Source organism: Calliphora vicina, chromosome X, assembly GCF_958450345.1.
Source record: "Calliphora vicina chromosome X, idCalVici1.1, whole genome shotgun sequence".
Lineage (NCBI taxonomy): Eukaryota > Metazoa > Arthropoda > Insecta > Diptera > Calliphoridae > Calliphora > Calliphora vicina.
In genome coordinates this window covers 4,112,073-4,135,594 of record NC_088785.1, presented here as the reverse complement: position 1 = coordinate 4,135,594, position 23,522 = coordinate 4,112,073, and the positions used below count along the sequence as shown (strand labels likewise).

Genomic DNA, 23,522 nt, shown 5'->3' with positions numbered 1-23,522 from the left:
AATTTTTTTAAACTTTTTGATCTATACTGTACAAGGCGAATTTATATATAATTTGTTATGTATGGAGCAAGGCGAATTTATATACTAGGTGGTGTCGGTGGCGAATTCATGCATTTTTTATATACATATATAAAAAATTAATAAATTCGCTCGTATTTACCTGAATTCGCCACTAACATCACCTGGTACATAAATTCGCCTTGGTATGGAGTTTGACATTTGAAACAACTCTCTCATTGTTTCGAATGTCAAACTCCATATATAAACAATTAATGAATTGCCTGAAGTCGCCACCGACACCACCGTGTATATAAATTCGCCTTGAAACTGTATTTAAAATACATAGATCTATAAAAACCCAAGATGAATTTATACACAAGGTGGTGTCGGTGGTGAATACAGGCAAATACGAGCGAATAGTTTAAAATTTGAAACAATGTGAGAGTTTGCGTATTTGCCTGAATTCGACACCGACACCACCTTGTATATAGGTTCTCCTTGAGGAAACCCTTTTAATTGTATACCTTATATGATGAACCGCAGAACAAAAGGTACTTTTTCCAATTTTTTTACAAATTGATTTTTTGGTATATTTTCTTCTATATTTTCAAAAAAGTACCTTTTGTTCTGCAGCTCCTCATATGGGTATAAATTAAATTAAACTTTTCTAAATAGGGCAGAAAAAGGGCAACATTTTATTTCGCAGAATAGTAAACGTCTCAACTTTTTGCAGAAGGCAAAACAATTATTTCATATGTTTATCTATCTATGAGCTCTAGTTTCTTAGTTGTCAGTTAAACGTTGCTTAACACGCTGTTATATTAAACCAGTTTCTCACTAATTTATTAATTTTGTTAGCATTGCCATACTTTTCAGTCAAATCAATTTTTATGGTATACTTTAAATTGGCAATACTTTAAATTTTATAAGAAAAAGCTACCGCGTACATAACCTTTTTTTGTGAATTTTAACTTTGTAAAAGAAAAAGTTACATTTAAGTAAATATATAAAATGTATATAAAAAATTATACTATGTTAATAAAGCAATTCAAAACAAAGAGCTGCTGTGCTGAATTGTTTATTTTTCATGTGTTTTATACTTAGGTTTAACTCACCAATGATGCTCAGTTAAACCTAGATAAGTGAGAAACGAAATTTATAGTTTAATCTAGATTTAAACGATGAATGTAGATTATTTTTATCCCAGAATCTAGCTCTATGTATCGGTAATGGTTAATCTGTATAGGTTCTGGGGTAGACATCCAGACCTAGTATGGTTTTTCGCTTTGCTTCAAAGCGATTTATAATGGTTTACACTACACCTGCCTTATTCGATTGGACAGTTCAAATTCGAATTTATTCAAGGTGGTAGCGTTGCCTGGATATTGTTTTAGTTCTTTTCAATTGCTCGACGAATTTTTACAAAAGGGGATGGATGTAGTGGAGAATTCAGGAAAGTTTGAGAGAATTAATTTAATTTTTATATATAAACTGTGACATTCAAAACAATTATCTCATAGTTGAAAATGCCATACATAAAAATTAATGAATTCGCCACAGCTTTCACCTTGTATTAATTCGCCTTCCAGTGGCGAACTAATTGTGTATTTATATGTACATACAAGGCGAATTTATATCGGTGGCGAATTAAGGCAAATACGAGCGAATTCATGCATTTTTTATTATGGAGCAAGGCGAATTTATATACAAGGTGGTGTCGGTGGCGAATTCAGACAAATACGAGCAAATTCATTATTTTTTTATATATGGAGTTTGACATTCAAAACAATAAGAGAGTTGTTTCAAATGTCAAACTCCATACATAAAAAATTAACGAATTCGTTTGTATTTTCCTGAATTCGCCGCCGACACCACCTTGTATATAAATTCGCTTTGTTCGAAATAATGAGAGTTGTTTTGAATGTCAAACTCCATATATAAAAAAATAATGAATTCGCTCGTATTTGCCTGAATTCGCCACCGACACCACCTGGTACATAAATTCGCTTTGATGTACATATAAAGTAACGGTTTTTTATTGTATGTATTTCCTTTATAACATGTTTTTGTATGTAAAAATATAAGCCACTAAAGCAGGAGAGCAAAGAGCGTAAACAAGATTGAAATGCTTACACGTAAAAAAGAAATATGCAAATGTTCTTCAACGTAAGTATATAAATGTAACGGATGGCATAACCACATACATTTGTACATTACCTGTCCTTAACAAATAGATGGGTCTTAATTTGTTCTTCAGTACCGAAAACCTTTTGATTTCTATAAAACAATTTGCATACAATTTAAATAACACATTCTTAACAATCCTATCTTATGCTAAATAAGAACAAAATAAAACCCATCCAAAGCAAATCTAGTTTTAAGGGCAGATTTAACGTACATAATACATACAATTTTATTTATTTTCAGTTTTATTAAAGTTTTCACTCATTTTAGTCTTCATGGATCGGGCCTGCATTTAATATTAATATTAAATAAGTTTGATCTAATTTGTTTTGAATCTTTATTATATTTTTGAACTTTTTTGGTATTTAATTGTTGTTTGTATGTTAAAAGATAAAGAAAAAAATATGTAAGTGGGGGTTTTTGGGGAAAAGAAACTAATGATGATATGTTTGGATAATATAATCTGTTTTAACATAACATACGTAATAATAATAATGACGAAAGAAAGTAAAGGGTCTTCCAATTGGGACTTCCGAACTTTGACAGTTGATAGCTACTTCAGTTGAATTGGCTGTCTTTTATTCAGTTTGTTTTGCCAAATGGACCACCATGAACGGCTATAGCGATCAACAAGGCGTGAAATTTATAAAATTGTTTTATCAAAATGGGTGTTCTGTTGCGCTAATTTTGCAGTGAGGCCCATTTCAACAAACTAAATTGTCGAATTTGGGACGATAGCAATCCACATGAGATCCAATAGCGCCCAATGCATACCGAGAATGTCACTGTTTGGTGTAGGTTTTGGTCTGACGTCCTCATCTATCCATATTTCTTTGATAACGAAGTTGGCCAGGCCACCACCGTCAACGACGAGCGCTATAGGTCAATGATGTCCTGAATTTGATGATGTGGACAACAACGAAATGTGGTATATACGAATGAACAAAGTCAAACATACATCGACAGGTCTTCCGAACGAATAAAAAATGTCGAGATATCTCACACATAATTTGTTTATTTTTTTATATTTAAAGATAGGAAGCGCCTAATGAAAGACCCTTTTTATTAAATAAGAAGAGTATATTGTATGTATAGCATCATTAAATTATATTGTATGTAAGTATGTAAAATAATTGCAAGGTGTTAGTGAGATAATTAACATTTGGTGGGTGAATATTTGTGTGATACTAAAGAGAAATTAAAATACTTTTTTTATAACAAATTTGTGGCATGTCCAATTCACAGTTCGTACACATCGTAAAGTTTAATATTGGCAATATAAAATGTATTAAATTGTGTTATGTTGTTGAAAACCTTTTTTTATTTGTTTTTTTTTCGCTTTTTCCCTTATAAGGAATTAGAAGGAATTTTTTTTAAGGTGCCTAAAATGCAGCTTCTGAGGTAGGGTTGCCAAATGTCCCGATTTTCGCGGGATTGTCCCGCTTTTAGTCATGAAATCCCGCGACCAGCGCGGGTTTCGTAATTCCCGTTTTTTTATTTTCCACGTCTAATAATTACTTACTTCATAGCTAGTTTTAAAGAAAAGTTGATTTTGAATTAAATATTTATTAAATTGAAAAAAAAAAAATCATTTATGTTGAAAATTTATAAAAAAAATCAACAAAACAATTAAGTGCCCCGATAGACTGGACCAAAGTGTGCTATACTATCAATCTGGGGGTTGCGGGTTCGATTTCTGCCAGAGACTCTGGTTGTATCTGGAGACAAGCAAAAAGCTTCGCAGTTTGTGTTTGTTTATAAAAAAAAGTGGAAATGATATGTATGTATGTATTCCCCGTTTGTAAATATTTACTCAGAAAAGAGTTCGAATACTTAACCAGTTATTTTTCAATCTATGTTAAATTCTAAAACAGCATTTCTACATATGTTTGTATAGCTCAAAAATAATGGATCTTAATGATCAATCGACTCATAATAACTAAAATACAGGTCGTATATTTGAAAATATATAATTTAATTTTATTTGGCGCATGTCATTATATACGAGAGGGAAGAAACTTATGATAATGATCAATTCATTATCTCATCTATAGACGTATTTGCAGGCAGCCATGATTCATCCAAAATCAGGGAAATGAGTACCATACGAATTAAAGCTGAGAGACCTTGAAAGACGATTTTTTATGTCTGAAATGCTGCTTCAACGCTATAAAAGAAAATCATTTTTACACAGAATCATTTCGAAGCGAAAGGGATGGTATGTGAAGCCCGGCCAACCATCCAAATCGACGATAAAGCCAAATATACATGGCGCTAAGGTAATGCTCTGTATTTGTTGGGACCAAATGGGTTCTATCTATTATAAGCTGCTGACATATGGCCAGGCTATCACAGGGAACCTGTACCGAACACAACATGGTTGAAGAGAGCATTGAGACATGAACCTGTTATTTTCGATTATGACAACACTCGGGCACATGTTGCAGTACCTGTTAAAAACTACTTAAAACAAAGTTGTTGGGAAGTTTTGCGTCTCTTACCCCGTCCGACTAATATTTGTTATGATACACTCGAATACACTTCACTTTGGAACAGAGTATCCGATATTAAGTTGATTCGATATTGGCCTCAAAATAAGAGTATTTATTTTGGCTCGGAATCCATAAGTTGCCAGAAAGATGGAAAAAGGTCATAGCTAACAATGGCCAATACTTTGAATACATTTATATTTTACAAATGTTTCAAAATAAAAGCTAAAAAAACCCAATATTTTGCAATATATTAATTTATTTTTGTTGGTTGCAAAATTTTCTAATCTAGTAAAGTAGCAAACAAACGAACAAAATAGATACGTATTTTTTATACAGGACGAAATTTTCTTTAATTTAACTGTATTATTATAAGATTTAGACATTTATTGCATAAATTTACAATTTGGAAAAAATACAGTGTTAAAATAGTTGAGGTATAATATTATTTTTTGTCCCGCGTAAGTTTTTAAAATCCCGCCATTTTTCACCTATTTTGAAAATTATCCCGCTTTTTGCAAAAATAAAACTGGCAACCCTATTCTGAGGTTTTGTGTTTTGACAATTATAATAGCTTAAAGTTGTTTGAAAACAAAATTCTCTTACAGATCTTGCAAAAGTTCGTAGCTTGTTTGGGTAATCCACTCGTACACAATCGTAATTGCCACACCATTGTTACCATAGATGGCAACTAAATAGGTAGCTGAGGACCAAAAACCTAAATATGTTTGTCAAGACTGGTGTCGGTGACGAATTTAGGCAAACACGAGCGAATTCATTAATTTTTTATACTCATAAGTGAGTAAACACCAGCGAATTTTTTTGATTTTTTTCAGATCACGAAAATCATTATAGTCCGACTTATGTAAATCTTTTTTTTTCACAACTGAATCTATTATTCAACCCATTCTCAAACAAACCGAAACTTTTAAATTTTAATCGATAGATACATTTTAGGATTTTCATTAACTTAAAAAAAATCAAATAATTGTTGGTGTATACTCACTTTTGAAGCTCACTGTATATGGAGTTTGACATTCTAAATAATGAGAGTGTTATTCGCCACTGACACCACCTGGCAAGGCGAATCTATAGAAGGTGACGACAGAACTACAACATGTACAAAAACAAGAGGTATTTACTTTGTTTTTGTTAAAAGATAAGTGAACTGTTCTTCTGAGGTCACATTCTATAAATTCGCCTTGCCACCTGGTATATAAATTTGCCTTGGTCTGTTGTCGAAAACCTACTCTATGAGAATGTATTGTGTCACCCAAGACTAATAGATATAACAGGTGTAGTCAACCCATCAGCTGGTTATGGTTGTTTGGATGCTGAAGCTGTCAAAATTCACTAGTGTTTGTTGCTGCGAATATTAGAACCTTATAATGAATTCGCCTTGATATAATACTTCAATTTCACTACATTGAAAAAGCGAATTTATAGAACTGAACAACTACAAAATGCACAAAAACAACAGTTACTTTGTTTTTGTTAAAAGATAATTGAACCGTTAAAGTTGCCTGTTGTCGTTTTAGCTATTGGGTTTGTTGTATTTTTCGCCGCAATTGACAGTTCTCTTTGTGTGCTCTTTTGGGTAAAAAATAAAATATCCACAACAACATCAAGAAACTGAATGAATTGTGTGTATTTTTACGCTCTATTACACTCTTTTGTTCACATTCTGGTTGTTTGACGAAAATCATCGTAACCTGAACAATATGAACGCCTACCATGGATCTAGAGTCTAGATCTGTGGTACGCAAAAAGAGGCATTTAATTTGTGCGCTCTTTTGGGTAAAAAATAAAATATCCACAACAACATCAAGAAACTGAATGAATTGTGTGTATTTTTATGCTCTTTTATTCACATTCGGGTTGTTTGACGAAAATCATCGTAACCTCAACAATATGAACGCCTACCATGGGTCTAGATCCATGGTAGATTCTAGACAAATGAAGGCAAAAATAAATTACACCTGTTAAGTCAATTCGCCGTATATTAGAAAGCCATCTAATATTATTTATTATAATATTAGAGATTTATATATTATTATAAAAATTTTTAAAGATCCAGTTTTATATGCCAATATCAAACTTTTAATATTTAAACTATTTGTATTTATATACTTTTTTCAATTCAACGAATGTTCAATTATTGTATGATTTTCTGAACTAAATAAAAATAAATAAAGTATAGAGTAGTAATAAAAATAATAAAATGAATAAGAATTTGTAATGATTTTTTTCAATGTTTATGACTGTGTTTAAATTTAATTTGCTTAATTGACAATTTAAGGTTCGCATAATAAAATGATGTTGGATATCAGAGTGGATAAATTAGTCTTAACGTTTCCTTACACTAAAATATGTAATAAGATGACAAGTCAAGTACATATTACAAAAATATTCTAAAAGATGTTGGTAAAATTTTTCGCAAGCTACTCAAAAGGAACTGGTCCTGTGATTGGTTCCTTAGGTTCTAACACTTCAATAACACAGGTCAACAGCAAAAAACGGCTTCACTAACCACTATATAGATTTGATGCATCTAAGTACAAAAATGGTAAAAATTTTAAATTCTATGGATTAGTCCGATATTATTGAAGTAAACTTAGAAAAGTTCAAATTTACATAGCCTTTAACTCGTTTATATATTGCATTTTAATCGGCTCAGTAGGTTTATAGTTATATAGGAACAAAATGAGATATCGAATATAAGAATCGATTGATTATTTTCGAATTTATTCACAATTAAGTGATTTCGCTCATTTTCACAAAATTTAAGTAGTTAATGTTCTTCTTTCGATCGATTGAATGTTGAAAACATTTTCCCCATGCTATGTACAAATTTTTATAAATATATTGTGTTGTAATCGGCTCAGTAGTTTCGGAGTTATAATAAAAAATTGAAGCAAAAAATATATTTTTTATGTAAAAATATCCAATTTTTTTGTTTTAAAAAAATCATGAAAAATCGAAAACGGCAGAAATTGTTTAGATTTATTGCTTTATCGCAAAGCCACATATAATAGCAATATATAAACAGATTAAAGGTTATGTAAACTTTTCTTAGTTTACTTTAATAATATCGGACTAAACCTTTTTGAGTTATCATAAATTATGTGGAGAAACATCTAAAAAAATTCACAATTTTAGAAAAAAAATTTTAAAAAAAAATCCATCCATAGAATTGAAAAATTTTACCATTTTTTAAACATGATGCATTAAATCTACATAGTGGTTAGCCAGGCCTTTTTTTGCTGTTGACCTGTGTTATCTTTTAACAATGTACCTGTTATTTTTGTACAAGTCGTCAACCTCTATAAATTCGCCTTGAGTTTAATATCACCATAAAATGAACGAGTGATATAAATGCACATTAGCAGTGTTCAATATTAAGTACAAATGGTCTGGTAAAATTGCAAATGACTTTTGTGATTGTATCATTACGGTGAAAATTTGCATTTGCATTGGTGCAAGTCTGCACTTAATGCAGAACGGTACACAGTTGATCTTACAGCGTTGTGAGAAAAATGCTCAGAAAATGGTTAACACAACCATGTGAACTAATGTTGAAACAAATGGTATTAACCATTTATTGAACATTTTTCTGACAACCGTGTATCAGAGGCCTAAGACCCCGATGTTCGATCCCATATTTTACATGCAAACTTTATCAAACAATAAATTTTGAAATGACTGTCCTATCATTAATGTCAATAGGTATTTTCGTATGTATGTATGTATTTTGTCGTCGCTATTTATCCACTCTGATCATATCATTCATAAGTACTGTATATACGTGCAAAGGTTTCAAAAATTCCTGGAACTGGCATTAAGGGTTTTATGTAAAAATATACACAATAAAAAAAGTTTCATTTTCATTTAATAATCCAGACAAATATACCTTGATAAACTTTCTTTGATTATTAAAAAGATTTCCATAAACCATGTGACAAGTTTGTTACAGGTTTAGAAAACAATAGTTTTGAAACTTAATAGCCAAACAACTTAATAACGCTAAAACGGTGGTAAACCTATTACATATTTTGTTTTATTTTATTGGTATATATAGTGTATCACAAAACTATTTTACTTACGCGGTTTTAAGAGAAATTTTTTTTTCATATTATATTATTATTTTCTTTTGCAATTGATATTATGTAAAATGGGAAAACGCAAAAAAACTTGTAAAAATATTAATTTTTGTTTAGTTGTTGTGCATTTTGTTATTTTTCATAAAAATGAAAGGATAACAAAAGTATTTTGCCTTTTCTAAAGCTACGTACACACGGTTGTCAGATTGTCAGGAACATGCTCAGAAAATGGTTAACACAACCATGAGAACTTATGTTGAAACATATGGGTGTTAACCATTTGTTGAACATTTTCTGACAATATTGTAAGAATATGACAACAGTGTATACGTATCTTTAGTTCCACTTAATTTTATAAGTTGTTTGGTCTTTTTTTAATTTTTTTTGGTTGAAATTTATTTATTATTTTGTTTAAAGGTTATAAATAACAATTTGGTTCTTATTGTGTGTGAGTTTTGAAGATATTTATGTTAAAAATGCCGAAAGCAAAATAATTAAATATTTCCGAGAGAAAACATATTTTAAACCTTTACAATTTCTATGGGATTCACGTCAGGGCTTTGAGGAGGCGTTGGTATGTTTCGGGTTAGACCAATTTGTTCACCAATGGAGTTACGTTTTTCTAGCAGAATGAACAAATATCCATGGTGGTCCATACTACCATCAATAAATCCAAGATTACGAATTCCTTACGCAGATATGCAACCCCATACCATATCGATTCAAAATTTTCAGGAGATCGTTTGGAAGGAAAAAAATTCAAAAATTTCAGGTGAAACTCGTAATTTTTTTTTTTGAGTCCAGTCATGTAATAAAAAAAGCTCCCTAAATTGTGCAGTACAAATTTAGATATTTTATTTGCAAATAAATAAGAACAGAAGGTGTATGTGGGTGGGAGAAAATTGAAGAACTAAGACCCCTTTCACACTAGGCAATTTAGTTGCGCAAGTCTCTTGCCCAACAACAAAACATCATGTACAAATTTCTTCTCTTTAACCCGACATTAGAAACACAAGAAACTTGCGCAACTAAATTGCCTAGTGTGAAAGGGGTCTAACATTAGTAAATGCTACTAGTTTCTTATATTTATGGCTATACGTAGAGCATCTAAACCAAAAATTTGGTATTTCCTTTCGTCATTGAATATAACAAATTATCAAATCTCACGTTATTCTTATTCTTCATCTGCTTCTCGTACCACTCGGTCTCGCTTCTGATACTCGTTTCGGCAGGCGGTTTTCTGGCATTCTAGCCACATGTCCAAACCAAACCATCTCAGCTTATTGCGTTCGATTTTGTGTTTCAGCGGTTCTGTATTTAAGATGGCTCGTATAGTGTCATTTCGAATTCTGTCTCGTCTTGTTTTACCTGCCACACGTCTCAAGTATTTCATTTCTGATGAAATTTCCGTTGAAACTTCTCTCTTACCGTTGAAATTTTTATTTAAGGCGAAGTATAAATTGGCAGTTGATTTTGCAACAATGGTCACGTCATCTGCGTATACTAACATTGAAACTTTCACTGGTTGCATGTTCCAATTTCATACCGTCATTGGGATAAATGCATCCCTGCAAGAGTTGATTACGTCATCCAACAGTATTATAAACAGATATGGACTTAGTATATCGCCTTTGTGTTGTCATAAATTCTTCGGATGTAGTATTCCCGGTTCTTACATAATTTCGGCATATTTCGTAAAAGCCTTTGATTCGTCTGGTCAATATGTTGTCAATATTCCGTTTCTGAAGCACCTCCCATAGTTGTTGACATCTTACCGTATCGAAAGCTTTCTCCAAGTCTATAAAGGTCCAAATAGACGTACCATAGCCATAACCATATAAAACAGCTGTTCGAACCAAGCTTATGGGCAACATTGTATTTGATTATTGGTGACATACCATAACGCCATAGCCATAACCGTAACCGTAGATATCAACTGAATTTTGGTTTTCTGCCATTACCATAAACAGCTGATTGATAAATTAACGTATTTTTTTGTATTTTTATCATTTGACTTTTATTTTTCATAGTTGCTGAATTGTTTGGTGAGTTTTAATTTATATTTTTCTTTTGTTTCTTTTCATAATTCAAAATAAACAAATGAAAACATCAAAAACTGCTCTTTATGGTTATGGCACCACAAATCGAGTATTGTAAAAAATGCTTATGTTATGGCTATGTTTACGGCTATGGCGATATGGTATGGCACGACTAATTGAACCTTAAAGCAGCAGTGGGTTTTGCTATTAAATTCAATAGTCTTTTCCGATATTCGTCTCAAAGTGAATATTAAATCTTGTCTAAAACAACATTGCTCCACTTCAAGTTGATGTTCCATCTTGCTCTTCAGTCCGTCAGCGAGTAACGCGGTAGTTTTGACATAGTTGGTTATCTAGCTTCTTAAAAATTGGGTTGATTATGGCTACTTGCCAGTCGCTGGGAATTGTTGCCTGTCTCCACGCTGCATTGATCACGTTGTGTAGCAGAAACTGTCCATCATCACCCATGTATTTCAGAAGTTCTGGAGCTATACCATCACTTCATCTTGGCTCTATCGAGATGCCGGACATATGTATATTAAACATATCACAAATGCATTAAATTGATTTGACCTTGTTGTAAAAATGTCAAATAATTTTTCTCTCAGATATGTAAAATTCTTTTCATTTCGGCATTTTTAACACAAGGATTAAACTATTACTAATAACAATTGGAAAATACATCAAACGTAACCTTTAAACAAAAAATTTATCAGATTCAAAGAAAATAAAAAAATCTTAAAGGGAATTTGTAAGAAGAAAAATACTTTTGTTACGTGCGAATTGAAAAAATAATACAACTAAACAAAAATGAACATTTTAAAATTTGTTGAGTTAGTTTTACCAGATTTCTTATAATTTTTTGTAAGAATGAAAAACAAACCTCTTCTCAAAATGCGCAAGTAAAATAGTTTTGTGATATACTGTATGCACATATAAATATAGTAATTTAGCCACTAATGATTTACATACCTGCAAGGCTTACACCATTGATTCTGTTGATCCAAACCGAAACGAGCTCGACATTTCTTCATATTATTACCTAAATCAGTTGGTTTGAATAAGAAAAAAAAACACAAAAAGTACATAAAAATAACACAATTTGTTTCTTTTTTTAAAAACATTTGAAAGGTAAAAGAAAGAAAAAGTAACTGAAACTTAAATAGTTTAAAACAAAACAACCAGAAAAATTAATAGTAGTTAGGAAAAGTAAATAAAATAACATACAAATACGGACATACAAGAAGAATTCAAAACTGCTGCTAAATGTCAGTAAAACTAAATGTAAGTATGTAATATAAAAAGCATGCATTTTCTTATTGGCTGGTGAACAATAATAAATAAAATAAGAATATAAATAAAAAAATAGTTATAGTTATAAACATATATATACATATTATGTATATTTATTTTATTTTTGTTATTACATATTATTATATATAGTAGCAGTATATGACAAAAACCTCATGAAATAACAAAAGAAACTAAAACAGCTTTTTTAAAATTTTGAAACCTTAAACGTGTAATTGTTATTGTATTCTTGTAATCGCTGGCAGTGCTGAGCAATTCAGAGCACATCTCTTAATTTGCACATGCGCAAAATAATATTAATTCAATACGCCGTATAGTTACACTCTACTCTCTGCATAATTGTTTCATACATACATAGATATTGGTTGTTCTAAATAGGACGTGTTTAGATGTCCAGTTTACACAATTAGATTATGCGATTGGATTATGCGAGTTAACAAAATCGGATCTGAATCAAAAATACGTTCCAAAACATTTCAGAAAAAAAAACACAAAAACACTTTTACAGTAATAACTGGTGCTCAGTGGATCGGATCGAAAAAAATGTACCTGGACCTACTTTTTGATCTCGGCAGCAAACACAAGTCAATTTGACAGCTCAAACATCTAAATAAAGAATAAAATCAAGGCGAATTTATAAACAAGGTGGTGTAGTTGGCGAATTCAGGCAAATACCAGCGAATTCATGCATTTTTTGTATATGGAGTTTGACATTCGAAACCAAGGCGAATTTATATACAAGGTGGAGTTTTACCAAGGCGAATTTATATACAAAGTGGTGTCTGTGGCGAATTCAGGCAAATACGGGCGAATTCATTAATTTTTTATATATGGAGTTTGACATTCAAAACAATAAGAGAGTTGTTTCAAATGTCAAACTCCAGACATAAAAAATTAATGAATTCGCTTGTATTTTCCTGAATTCGCCACTGACACCAACATGTATATAAATTCGCCTTGGAGTTTGACATTCAAAATAACCACCCTTATCGTGGTTGGCGTAAACGTCTTAAGCCTACGACTGTTTCGTACTAGATTAAAGATAAAATGCAAACTGTTTCTTTAATCTAGTACGAAACTGTCGTAGGCGTATGACGTTTACGCCAACCACGATAAGGGTGAATGAGAGAGTTGTTTTGAATGTCAAACTCCATATATAAAAAATAAATGAATTCGCTCGTATTTGCCTGAATTCGCCACCGACACCACCTGGTACATAAATTAGCCTAGAATAAAATAATCAGCAGTGCTATCAACTCCACTAAGGCGAATTTATATACCAGGTGTTGCGGTGGCGAATTCAGGCAAATACGAGCGAATTCATGCATTTTTTATATATGGAGTTTGGCATTCAAAACCACTCTCTCATTGTTTCGAATGTCAAACTCCATATATAAAAAATGCATGAATTCGCTTGTATTTGCCTGAATTCGCCACCGACACCACCTTGTATATAAATTCACCTTGATATGGAGTTTGACACTCTCAATGAGAGAGTTCAAGGCGAATTTTTATTCAAGGTGGTGTTGGTGGCGAATTCAGGCAAATACGAGCGAATTCATTTATTTTTTATATATGGAGTTTGACATTCGAAACAATGAGAGAGTGGTTTTGAATGTCAAACTCCATATATAAAAAATTAATGAATTCGCTCGTATTTTCCTGAATTCGCCACCGACACCACCTTGTATATAAATCCGCCTTGAGAGAGTTGTTTCGATTGTCAAATTCCATATATAAAAATTTAATGAATTTGCTCGCATTTGCCTGAATTCGCCTTGAACAGATCATTTTAAAAAATTTACCTTGAAAATAATGAAAGAAAAACCATAAAGAGAAGTAACACTCAGACAATGAATGCCTACATATACAGTATATTAATTGTGTTACTTTCTTTGGAAAGGTATTGTTTGACAACTCTGTAATTGTGTGTTATGATTGATATTATTATAGGTTACAGCGCCTCTGGTGGCGGGTAGAAGCAGTATTCAAATATTTATAGATTTTATAGCCATTATTTATTTAATTAACCTCTTACCCCCAGTAACACGAAGTCTGGTTATGTTTTAACTAATAGTTATACTGACAGTTTTCATATAAAAATAATTTTAACCGGCAGTATAACTATTAGTTAAGGCATAACCAGACTTCGTGTTAATGGGGGTTAGACGTTTCAATACTAGTTATTAGTAAAGATAAATACTAGTAATTAGTAAACTAATAATTATCATGAACTTGTGTGCTGAGATGTTGCCGTATTTTAGTTGCTTTGTAAAAATTGTTTCAACGAAGAAACTGAAAAGTGCGTTCACATTTAATGTAAAAATGCATTGGCAAAAATGCAAATTTCCGTGATTTGTTCCTCGGTGTGGTAGAGATCGCATATGTGAAGAAAAAGTCACCTTTAACAGGTAACGGAATTAATCTTAACGAACTTGTTGTGTTCTGGATAACAAAACTAAATTCGTTGAAATTGTCAAGTTTTAATATGTTTTCTAGATAGTTTAAAACAATTATTTTGTTGTTGTTGTTTTGTTCAATTGTTCTTTGATTCATGAGATTTTCATTAAAGATACACAAAAAAAAATTACAAAATTAAAATGGCCCAATTCAATAGTTTTAATTTTTTTTATTTTTATTGTAAGCAAATTTCAGTAGCAAAAAGTTTCAAATAATAAAAAAAAAACAAAAACAAAATAAGTATTATTTTGTTAAAAAAAACAATAAATAAACTCAATTATGAACATTCACCACCATAAAATAGGTATATACATATTTATAAAGATAGATCGTAGGTAAGTGGTAAAATTTTATTCAATTAATAAGAAATAATACGACTTTTTTGAAAATCGTTAAGGTTTAGACCTGCTGGTAATTTTCGGTGATAGTTAATAATATGCCGATGAGACTATGTTGGTGGAAAAAAAACCGGAAAACCCGAATACGCATTTTAAATTAACGGTTTTTAGATTAAGTAGAAAAAAAGGTGTTGTAAATTGTTTTGAACTAAGAAAACAAAAATTTATTGACACTCAAAACAATTTGGTAGTTTAAATATATATAGATATTTAGATATATGTATGTATATACATTCCAGTATGTATCTATGTATGTATATATTTATATAAATATATTGGAAATTGTTAACCCATTAATGGACAGTGTCTAGCAATGAGTGAAAAAAATACAAATTAAAGACAATTTCTGGAACTGATTTGATTGTATGCCTTATTTTAAATATATGTATGTTGTATATACAGTTTATTTGATTGTTAGAAATTTTGTTTTGTCTATTTTGTGAAAAAATATAATATTAATATATATATATAAAGAAATACAAAAATTGTACAATTATAGTTAGATACTGAGCAGCTCAAGTTTTTTTGATTTGAACATTAATGGGTTAATTAGTAAAGTAAATATATGTAGGTAATGTTTTTTGTTTTTTTTTACTTATTATAGTAATTTGTTTCTTATTATAACGAATATACATATTTTTTTTATATTTTTTTTTTTTTTTTTATAAAATGTATGCCTGAAAAAAGTTAATCTAACCTCCGTCTGCATTGTTGTCTTGTTTTCGCTTGCGTTTCTTCCCTCGTGACGCATTAGTCCGTGAGCTCCAATCGGGATACATTTGCATGTGCAATTGACGTTCTCGACGTGCCAATTCATAATATTTGGCTTGTTCTTCCCGACCCAAAGCATGCCACTATTTCGTTTTTGTTTTGTATTTATTTTTTTCAAATTTGTTTTTGCAATTTGAAGTACAAGATTTAGGTAAAAAAACAAATATTTAGAAAATAAAAAAAATAATCAAAAATGTTTTTTTTTAACAATTAATTTGTTTTTGCTTTTCCATTTTTTGTTTGTTTTTTAGCTTTTTGATTGAACGAGTTAATTAAAAATTATGAAAAGAAACAGAGGAATTCCCATTTGACTGATTGTGAAAAAAAACTTAAAAATGACAATTATTACGATCGTTTATACGGCTTCGGAAGCATGCAGTCGTATGCCGAATTTGTTTTTTGTTTTTGTTTTTATATAAAAATATATAGAAATATGTTTTTATAGGTAGGTATATCATTTAATTTAAAATATGTTTTTTTTTATAAAAAAAAATGTATTAAAGCATAATAATGTAGTAGTAGTAGGAGTATTTTTGTTCTTCCTTATCAAAATATTGATTCTTGTTTTAATAATTATTCTTTCTTTGGCTTAAGTACTTAGTTAAGAAGTAATTCAATAACATATGTATACACTCTGTTTCATAACTGTAGCACCAAGTACATGCAATTTCAAATACAAAAACAATTGCTAGTCATTACAGCTAAAAACTAATTAAAATTACCTAAAAATTTTGATCATATTCACAACTAATCGTTGGTTTCTCATTTCGACAGAAATTGCGATATGTCCGTTTTGGCTAAATAAAACACCAGAAAATTCTAATTCAAATTATCTCCAACACATCGAGCCCTTAGCGCCAAATTATCGTAAGCGACATTTTCTAAATTTTTTTTTATCGCAGAAATTAAAATGTTATGGACCGACTGATGTTTTAGCGTTCTCAGAATATCAGAATTCTTAATAACTTCAAAAATATAGGGGGTAAGATTTTATCGTAAGTCAATGTTTACATTTTACAGTAAACGAATTTTATCGTAAGCAACACACAGTGGTATAGAAAAAAAGAGGGAAAAAATAAATCTGTAACTTCTAAATGGTTAGATTGGTTTGAATGAAATTTCACATGCGCAAAGAAGAAGTGTTGTCGAGTTTATGTTGTTACATTTTTAAAACGATACTATTCAATTATCTCTTATAGCTTCGCATTTGAATATTATATTTTCAACATTTTTGACCACCCAACTCCAGTTTTTTGATAACAGCGTATCCAAATAGTTCCCAATGTTCTCCTTTATTGGACTAACAACACATGTATGAGTCAAATAAAAAACGAATTGTTTAAAAATAATGACTAAGTCCAAAGTTAAATGCATTTGAATTTAAACAATTTTAAAAAGGCGTTTTTTAGCTAATTTTTTGGGAAAAAATTACTTTTTTCTTTTGAAGTTATCGCAAAACATTTCCAAGAGGATGTATAAGTAATTTATACTTTCTGAAAGCTAAGTTTTCATTAAAAACTATTTATAATTACAAATTTAATTTCAATTCGAAAAATTTGTATCTATGCAAAAATTCAATAAAAAACATTTTTTGTCATATTTTTCAATTAAGTATTCCATGAATTTTTAATTGTCAAAAGTTATAAATATTTTTGAATAATAGACAAATAGCTTGAACGAAATTATATTATATCGCATCATAACATTTTTAATTCTATGTATAAATTTCAAAATAATCAAAAAAAACCTTCTCCTGTAAAATTTGTGTTTTGTCGCTTACGATAATTTGGCGCTAAGGGCTCGATATATGTATGTACCAACATTATTTTGAAATTTGTGCTATAGTACCGGAGATATTTGGAATCATGTGATGAACACATGTTACAGACCAAACTGAAACATTTTTGATTCTTAATAATACCATGAGAAATTGAACACGATCTTCTTCTCTTTCTCTCATTTTCACAGAAATTGCAAAATGTCAATATAATGTATTGATAAAATGGATGTACTTTTATGAGTTTTATGGCTTAAAAATAGGACACTCATCACGCGCTTCCTACATTTAAATTTAAATAAAACAAAGTGTGTGTGAAATATCATCGAAATGTTATTCGTTTGAGAAAGGTCTATCTATCGCGCATAAGTAAAGCTGAATTTGACCGATGGCATGGGTTATGTTGACTTTGCGGTTCGTTGTGGTTTTTGGATTATTCGTATAGACCTGGGACTAAGAAAACCCGACAAGAAAAAGTTTAACGGCGTAAAATCGCATGATTACGATGGTCAGTTCACCACCATGCCCTAAAATAGTTCGTGCAGAATGTCTAATGTGGCATGAGCTGTGGCACGTAGCGCTGTCCTGTTGAAACAACATTAGGTTTTTGTCCATATAATGCAAATCAGGCCAAAGAAGTTGACTTATAGCGCTCGCCACTCCAAACAGTGGTATCGTCCCAAATTCGACAAACTATTTTATGATTAGCATGTGTTGTTGAACGCTATAACCGTCCATAGTGATTTTACAAAAAAACAAGTAAGAGATATAGAGATATATACCCTTCACCAAATTTTACTTCAAAATACAAATTTTAAATATTTTTAGGTAAACAAAATTTTTTTTTCCAAAGTTGTTTTTTTAATTTTTTGGAAATTTTTTTTTTTCGAATTTTTATATTAAAATTTTTTTGGTTTTTTTAAATTTCATAATTTTTTTTTAATTTAAAAAAAAAAAAAATTTTGGTGAAAAAAAAAATTGGGTTAAAAAATATTTTTTCCGATTTTGACCCATTGTAGGTCCAACTTACTATGGTCTTATATATGTCGTTGCAAAGATCTTTGAAATATCTGTCATTAGATATCCATATAGGCTAATGACTTAGTAATCCAGATATAGGTCAAAAATCGAGGTTGTCCCGGTTTTTACCTCATATCTTAGCCATTTGTGGACCGCTTTAGCTGATTTTAAATAGGAAACTTCTCGAAAGCATGTCTGACAGAATTATTAAAGATTTGGATCCCGAAGATATCTGGGGTCTTCAGAAAATTGATTTTAACAAACCTTCTCACGAAGGTTAAGGGTATAGAAATAATAAATGGAACTCAATTCGAAAGATGTGGCTTCAAGAATATTGCCGCTATCTACTGTCAAAGTTCTCTATTGGGAGACACTTTATTTATCCAAAATTTACAGTGTTACTGTCAATCCATTGACAAGTGAATTTATATATAGTTTTCGCCGCAACAAACACTAGTGAATTTGACAGCTCAAACATCTAAACAACTAATGAAAACATTAATCAGCTGTGCTATCGACACCACCTGGTATATAAACTCGCCTTGTAAACAAGTGAATAAAATATAAACAGCTGTTCTTCTTAGGTCACCTTCTATAGATTCGCCTTGGCCTACACCTTATACTTATTTCACATTTAGCAATATTATTGTTCGCTGTAAACAAGATGTACTCAAGGCGCATCCAAGGTGAGAGCAAAAACCACACGCAATTTGTCTTTGCGTTCTGTAACGTTTCTGTTCTGTGCCGTTCTGAATGCTGTTATATTGTAGTTAGTTTTTCCGTAAGATCGTATCAGCTGTTTTTAAAATGATAACCAACTTGGTGATTTTATTTTTAGTGTTTTTTGTATTTAGACCGTCAACATATTATTGTGAACATTTTTATAAATACATACATATATTGCTTGTTAATGATTTAATTTAAACAAATTTTTTACATACATTAGAAGAAATTTATATTTATTTTATTAAATTTCAATGTTTTTTTGAAAATATTTTATTTTTTTCTTGCCAAAAATAAATATTTCCCTTTCAAAAAATGTTGGCACCACTGCTTTCATATTGTTAGCATTTTTGTCTGTATATATCAGTTGTTATAGCTGTCACTTAACGTTGCGGACAAGATTCTGTTTTCAACAGATTCATCCGCAAAGAACGGCAACGTTACAGAAAAACTAACGACATACACAACTTCCCCTAAGCTAAAAACAAAACAGCTGATTCGTTACGGAACGGAACGTGCAAACTAATTAGGCCTTTTCTCAAGGCGTATTAACAAGGTGAGTGCGACCCGGCAACAAATACAACAATGCAAAAACAACAGGCATTTTATTATTGTTAAAATGTACATGTTATTTACAATAACAAATGTAAAAATAGTTTGACAGAAGATGTACATTAAACCACAGCGAATTAAGAAACAGCTGATTTTATGCACTCACCTTGTTAATTCGCCTTGGTCTCCTGTTGCTTTTACGTTTGTTGTAATATTCGCAACAACAATCAGTAGTGAATTTGACAGTTTGAGCCTCCAATCAAGTGAGGAAAAAAATAATCAGAAAGTAAGGCAAATACCTCTATTGGGATTAGATGTTATGGCTTAGGGAGTGAGTCTTGTTGTAGAAAGTAATCTATCTAATGTAGAAAAAGCATTTGAATGAAATTGCAAATGTTTTATTAGATATACAAAAATAGTTATTGAATAATACTAAATTTGAATAATCTGTTTTTATGAGATCTCTTTTCAGGAGACATACATAGTTATTTGGATTCCATATGTATTTATCAATGGTAAATTGATAGCTTTATACTTTTAATTGAGTCACTGAAGAGACTATCTTCATATATAAGAGACTATCTCATTTTCTAATTCGAAATATTTAGCAATTATGTTTATATTATGGTGGGTTTTTGATCAGAATTTCGAGAGTTGTGGTTCGGATTATTGTGACGCTATTCAAACTCGGAAAATTTTAGACAAGTAGCGTAATGCTCACCCATAGTAATGTATGGAATCGTCTCTGAAATTTGGAATTTGCTATTATAGTGGCTCAGAGTTATAATGGGACACACTCTGTATTCAATATTTCTCGAAATATTTTAAATTTAAGGAAATGAGCACACATAAATAAAAAAAATCATTAGTTACTGTTAATAAGAGATAAAGGCAAAAAAAACTTAAACAAAATATAAATTTCAGTCAAAGTAATAATGGGACAAATATAGGGTACCAAAAAAAGTTGTAAATTCAATTTTATATGTAGTGTTTAATATTTAGTTGGAAGACTTTTTTACTGTATCACTGCTTCCAAACGATTTGGCAGTGTTTCTGGCAGTATTCTGGCGATATACTTCGCCATTCCTCCTTGAGAGCTACAATACCTCTAAATGGGCCCACACATGCTCTATAAAATTAAGATCAGGTGACCACGCACATTCGGGCAATTATAGAGCAACCATCTTCTAACATTATAAGCCTTGTGCTTAGGGTCATTATCTTGGTAGAAGTAGTAATCATTTGTTAGGCCCAATTTCTGCGCTGTTTCTCCACGTTGGATATTGATCCAGTATTTGTGTTCCATAATTCCGTCAACAACGTGAAGGTTAACGGGTCTTAAAACATTCCTAACGGTTTCTGGATTAGCCTTTTTTCCTAATGGTTATACACCGTTGACTTTGGTTACTATTTCTGCAATATTTCGTTACTTCTAAACAAAATGTGCTTGCAAGATGTCCCGTTATAAAACGCAAACAATACAATGTTGCCATATGCCCCATTATTACTTATTGTGAATTATTATTTATAATTTTATTTTGTCAAAATATAAATTTATAATCTTTTGAGTAAAAAATTATCACTGTGTTAGCTACACAAAAACTAGGCATACAAATCGGTAGTGTAGTGCTAAATAATTTTTTTTTAAAAATTTAGCTCTTGGGACAAGCCACTGTAAATACTACATCGATTTTAATTATAACATAATGATATTTTTTATATTTTTTTAACAATATATAAAAGTGCAAAACAGATTGGAAAATCTTCGAGTCCTTAATAATTGACATTAATAATAATTAATATTTTTTTAATGCAAGACTATTTATTTGCCTCTGCCTCAAATTTATAATAACTATGATGTTAATTTTTGTCTAACTCTGATAACACAGGGCAACAAAATCGAAAAATGTTAGAGGCTTTTTAAAACACTACACAAATTTGATGTATTGTGGTTCCAGTATTACAGAAATGGTAAAATTTTTAAATTCTATGGATAGATTTTTGTTTTCTAAAATTGTGAATTTTTTTCTCAATGTTTCTCCACATAATTTATGATAACTCAAAAACGGTTAGTACGACTTAAAAAAGTTCAAGTGTACATAACCTTTAATGCGTTTTAATCGCTTTAGTAGTCTCGGAGTTATAATAACAAATTGAAGCAAAAAATATATTTTTTGCGTGAAAATAGCTAATTTTTGTGTTTTAAAAAACTCGTAATAAATCGAAAACGGCAGAACTTGTTCAGGTATATTACTTCATCACAAACCCACATATAATAGCAACAAAATGAGATATCGAAGATAAAAATCGAATGATTATTTTCGAATTTATTCACAATTAAGTGAATTTGCTCATTTTCACAGAATTTAACATTTTTGTTTGATATATAGTATAAAATTGAGTAGTTAAGAATCTTCTTTCGATTGATTGAATTTCGAAAACATTTTGCCCATGCTATGTACAAATTTTCACATATATATTGCGTTCTAATCGGCTCAGTAGTTTGGGAGTTATAATAACAAATTGAAACAAAAAATATATGTTTTATGTAAAAATATCCAATTTTTTTGTTTTAAAAAAATCATGAAAAATCGAGAACGGCAGAAATGGTTCAGGTTTATTGCTATTGGTTTATCGCAAACCCAAATATAATAGCAACTAAATGATATATTGATCATAAAAATCTATTGATTCTTTTCGAATTTATTTACAATTAAGTGAATTCCCTTATTTTCACAAAATTTTACTTTTTTTGAACTTTTTTAAGTTTACCTCTATAATATCGGACTAACCGTTTTTGAGTTATCATAAAATATGTGGAGAAACATTTAAAAAAATTCAAAATTTAAAAAAAAAAATCTATCCATAGAATTTAAAAATTTTACCATTTTTTTACTACTGGAACCACAATTCATCCAAATTGTGTAGTGGTTTAAAAAGCCTCCAACATTTTTCGATTTTGTTGCCCTGTGTAGTTAATAATTTTTTAATGCAAGACTAGTTATGTATTTGCCTCTGCCTGAAATTTATAATAACTATGATGTTAATTGTTGTCTAGCTCTGATAATGTATATCCATTTCCATCTCTTAACAGAAAGGTTACTTGTACTACAGATTTCAACTTTCAGCATTTCCGGATTAACTATTGCTCAGTTATAATAATACATTTACGGAATAAATATTAAAAAACACCTTAATTGCATATACAGCTAATTTTAGAATGAAACTATTAAACGTTTGTACTGTTTTTAATTTGGTATTAGGACCCAACATTATTGTTTGACATATGGACTACTTAGGAACGTATAGAACCAGGTTTTATGTAAATAAAGTTTATTTGAAATTGTACGTAATTGTGGGCGGGTATGATATACATTTCATATATTGTTTAGTTGATTTCTCGATGTCTGGCTGGCTGGTTGGCTGAGAGTGTGTAGATAATTTGATAAAATTTTGAATGTGTCAATGTTTTGATACAACACGAAGCTTATTGAAATTGTTCATGAGCAGTCCATGATTTCACCTACTTGCCATACATACATACAGTGAGCCCCAAAAGTGAGTATATACCATAAAATATTTGATTTTTTTAAGATATTGAAAATTTTAAAATTTATTCATCGATTAAAATTTTAATGTTTCGGTTTGTTGGAGATTGAGTTGAATAATAGATTCGGTTGTGAAAAAAAAGATTTAAG

General features: G+C 30.4%; 1 protein-coding gene across 5 annotated transcripts in view; it reads right to left on the bottom strand.

The window, feature by feature from the left end:
- Positions 1 to 23,522, bottom strand: part of pan (pangolin) — a 183,398-nt gene that overhangs the window by 8,213 nt on the left and 151,663 nt on the right. For 2 of the 5 annotated variants that reach the window (XM_065514765.1, XM_065514767.1), the window contains exons 9-10: positions 15,679 to 15,835; positions 11,785 to 11,854 (exon numbers count right to left, since the gene is read on the bottom strand). In XM_065514765.1, the coding sequence (XP_065370837.1) occupies positions 11,785 to 11,854; positions 15,679 to 15,835 (227 nt within the window). Of the gene's footprint in view, positions 1 to 11,784; positions 11,862 to 15,678; positions 15,836 to 23,522 lie in introns of all 5 variants that reach the window. The other 3 variants (XM_065514764.1, XM_065514763.1, XM_065514762.1) reach the window with 3 other exon arrangements.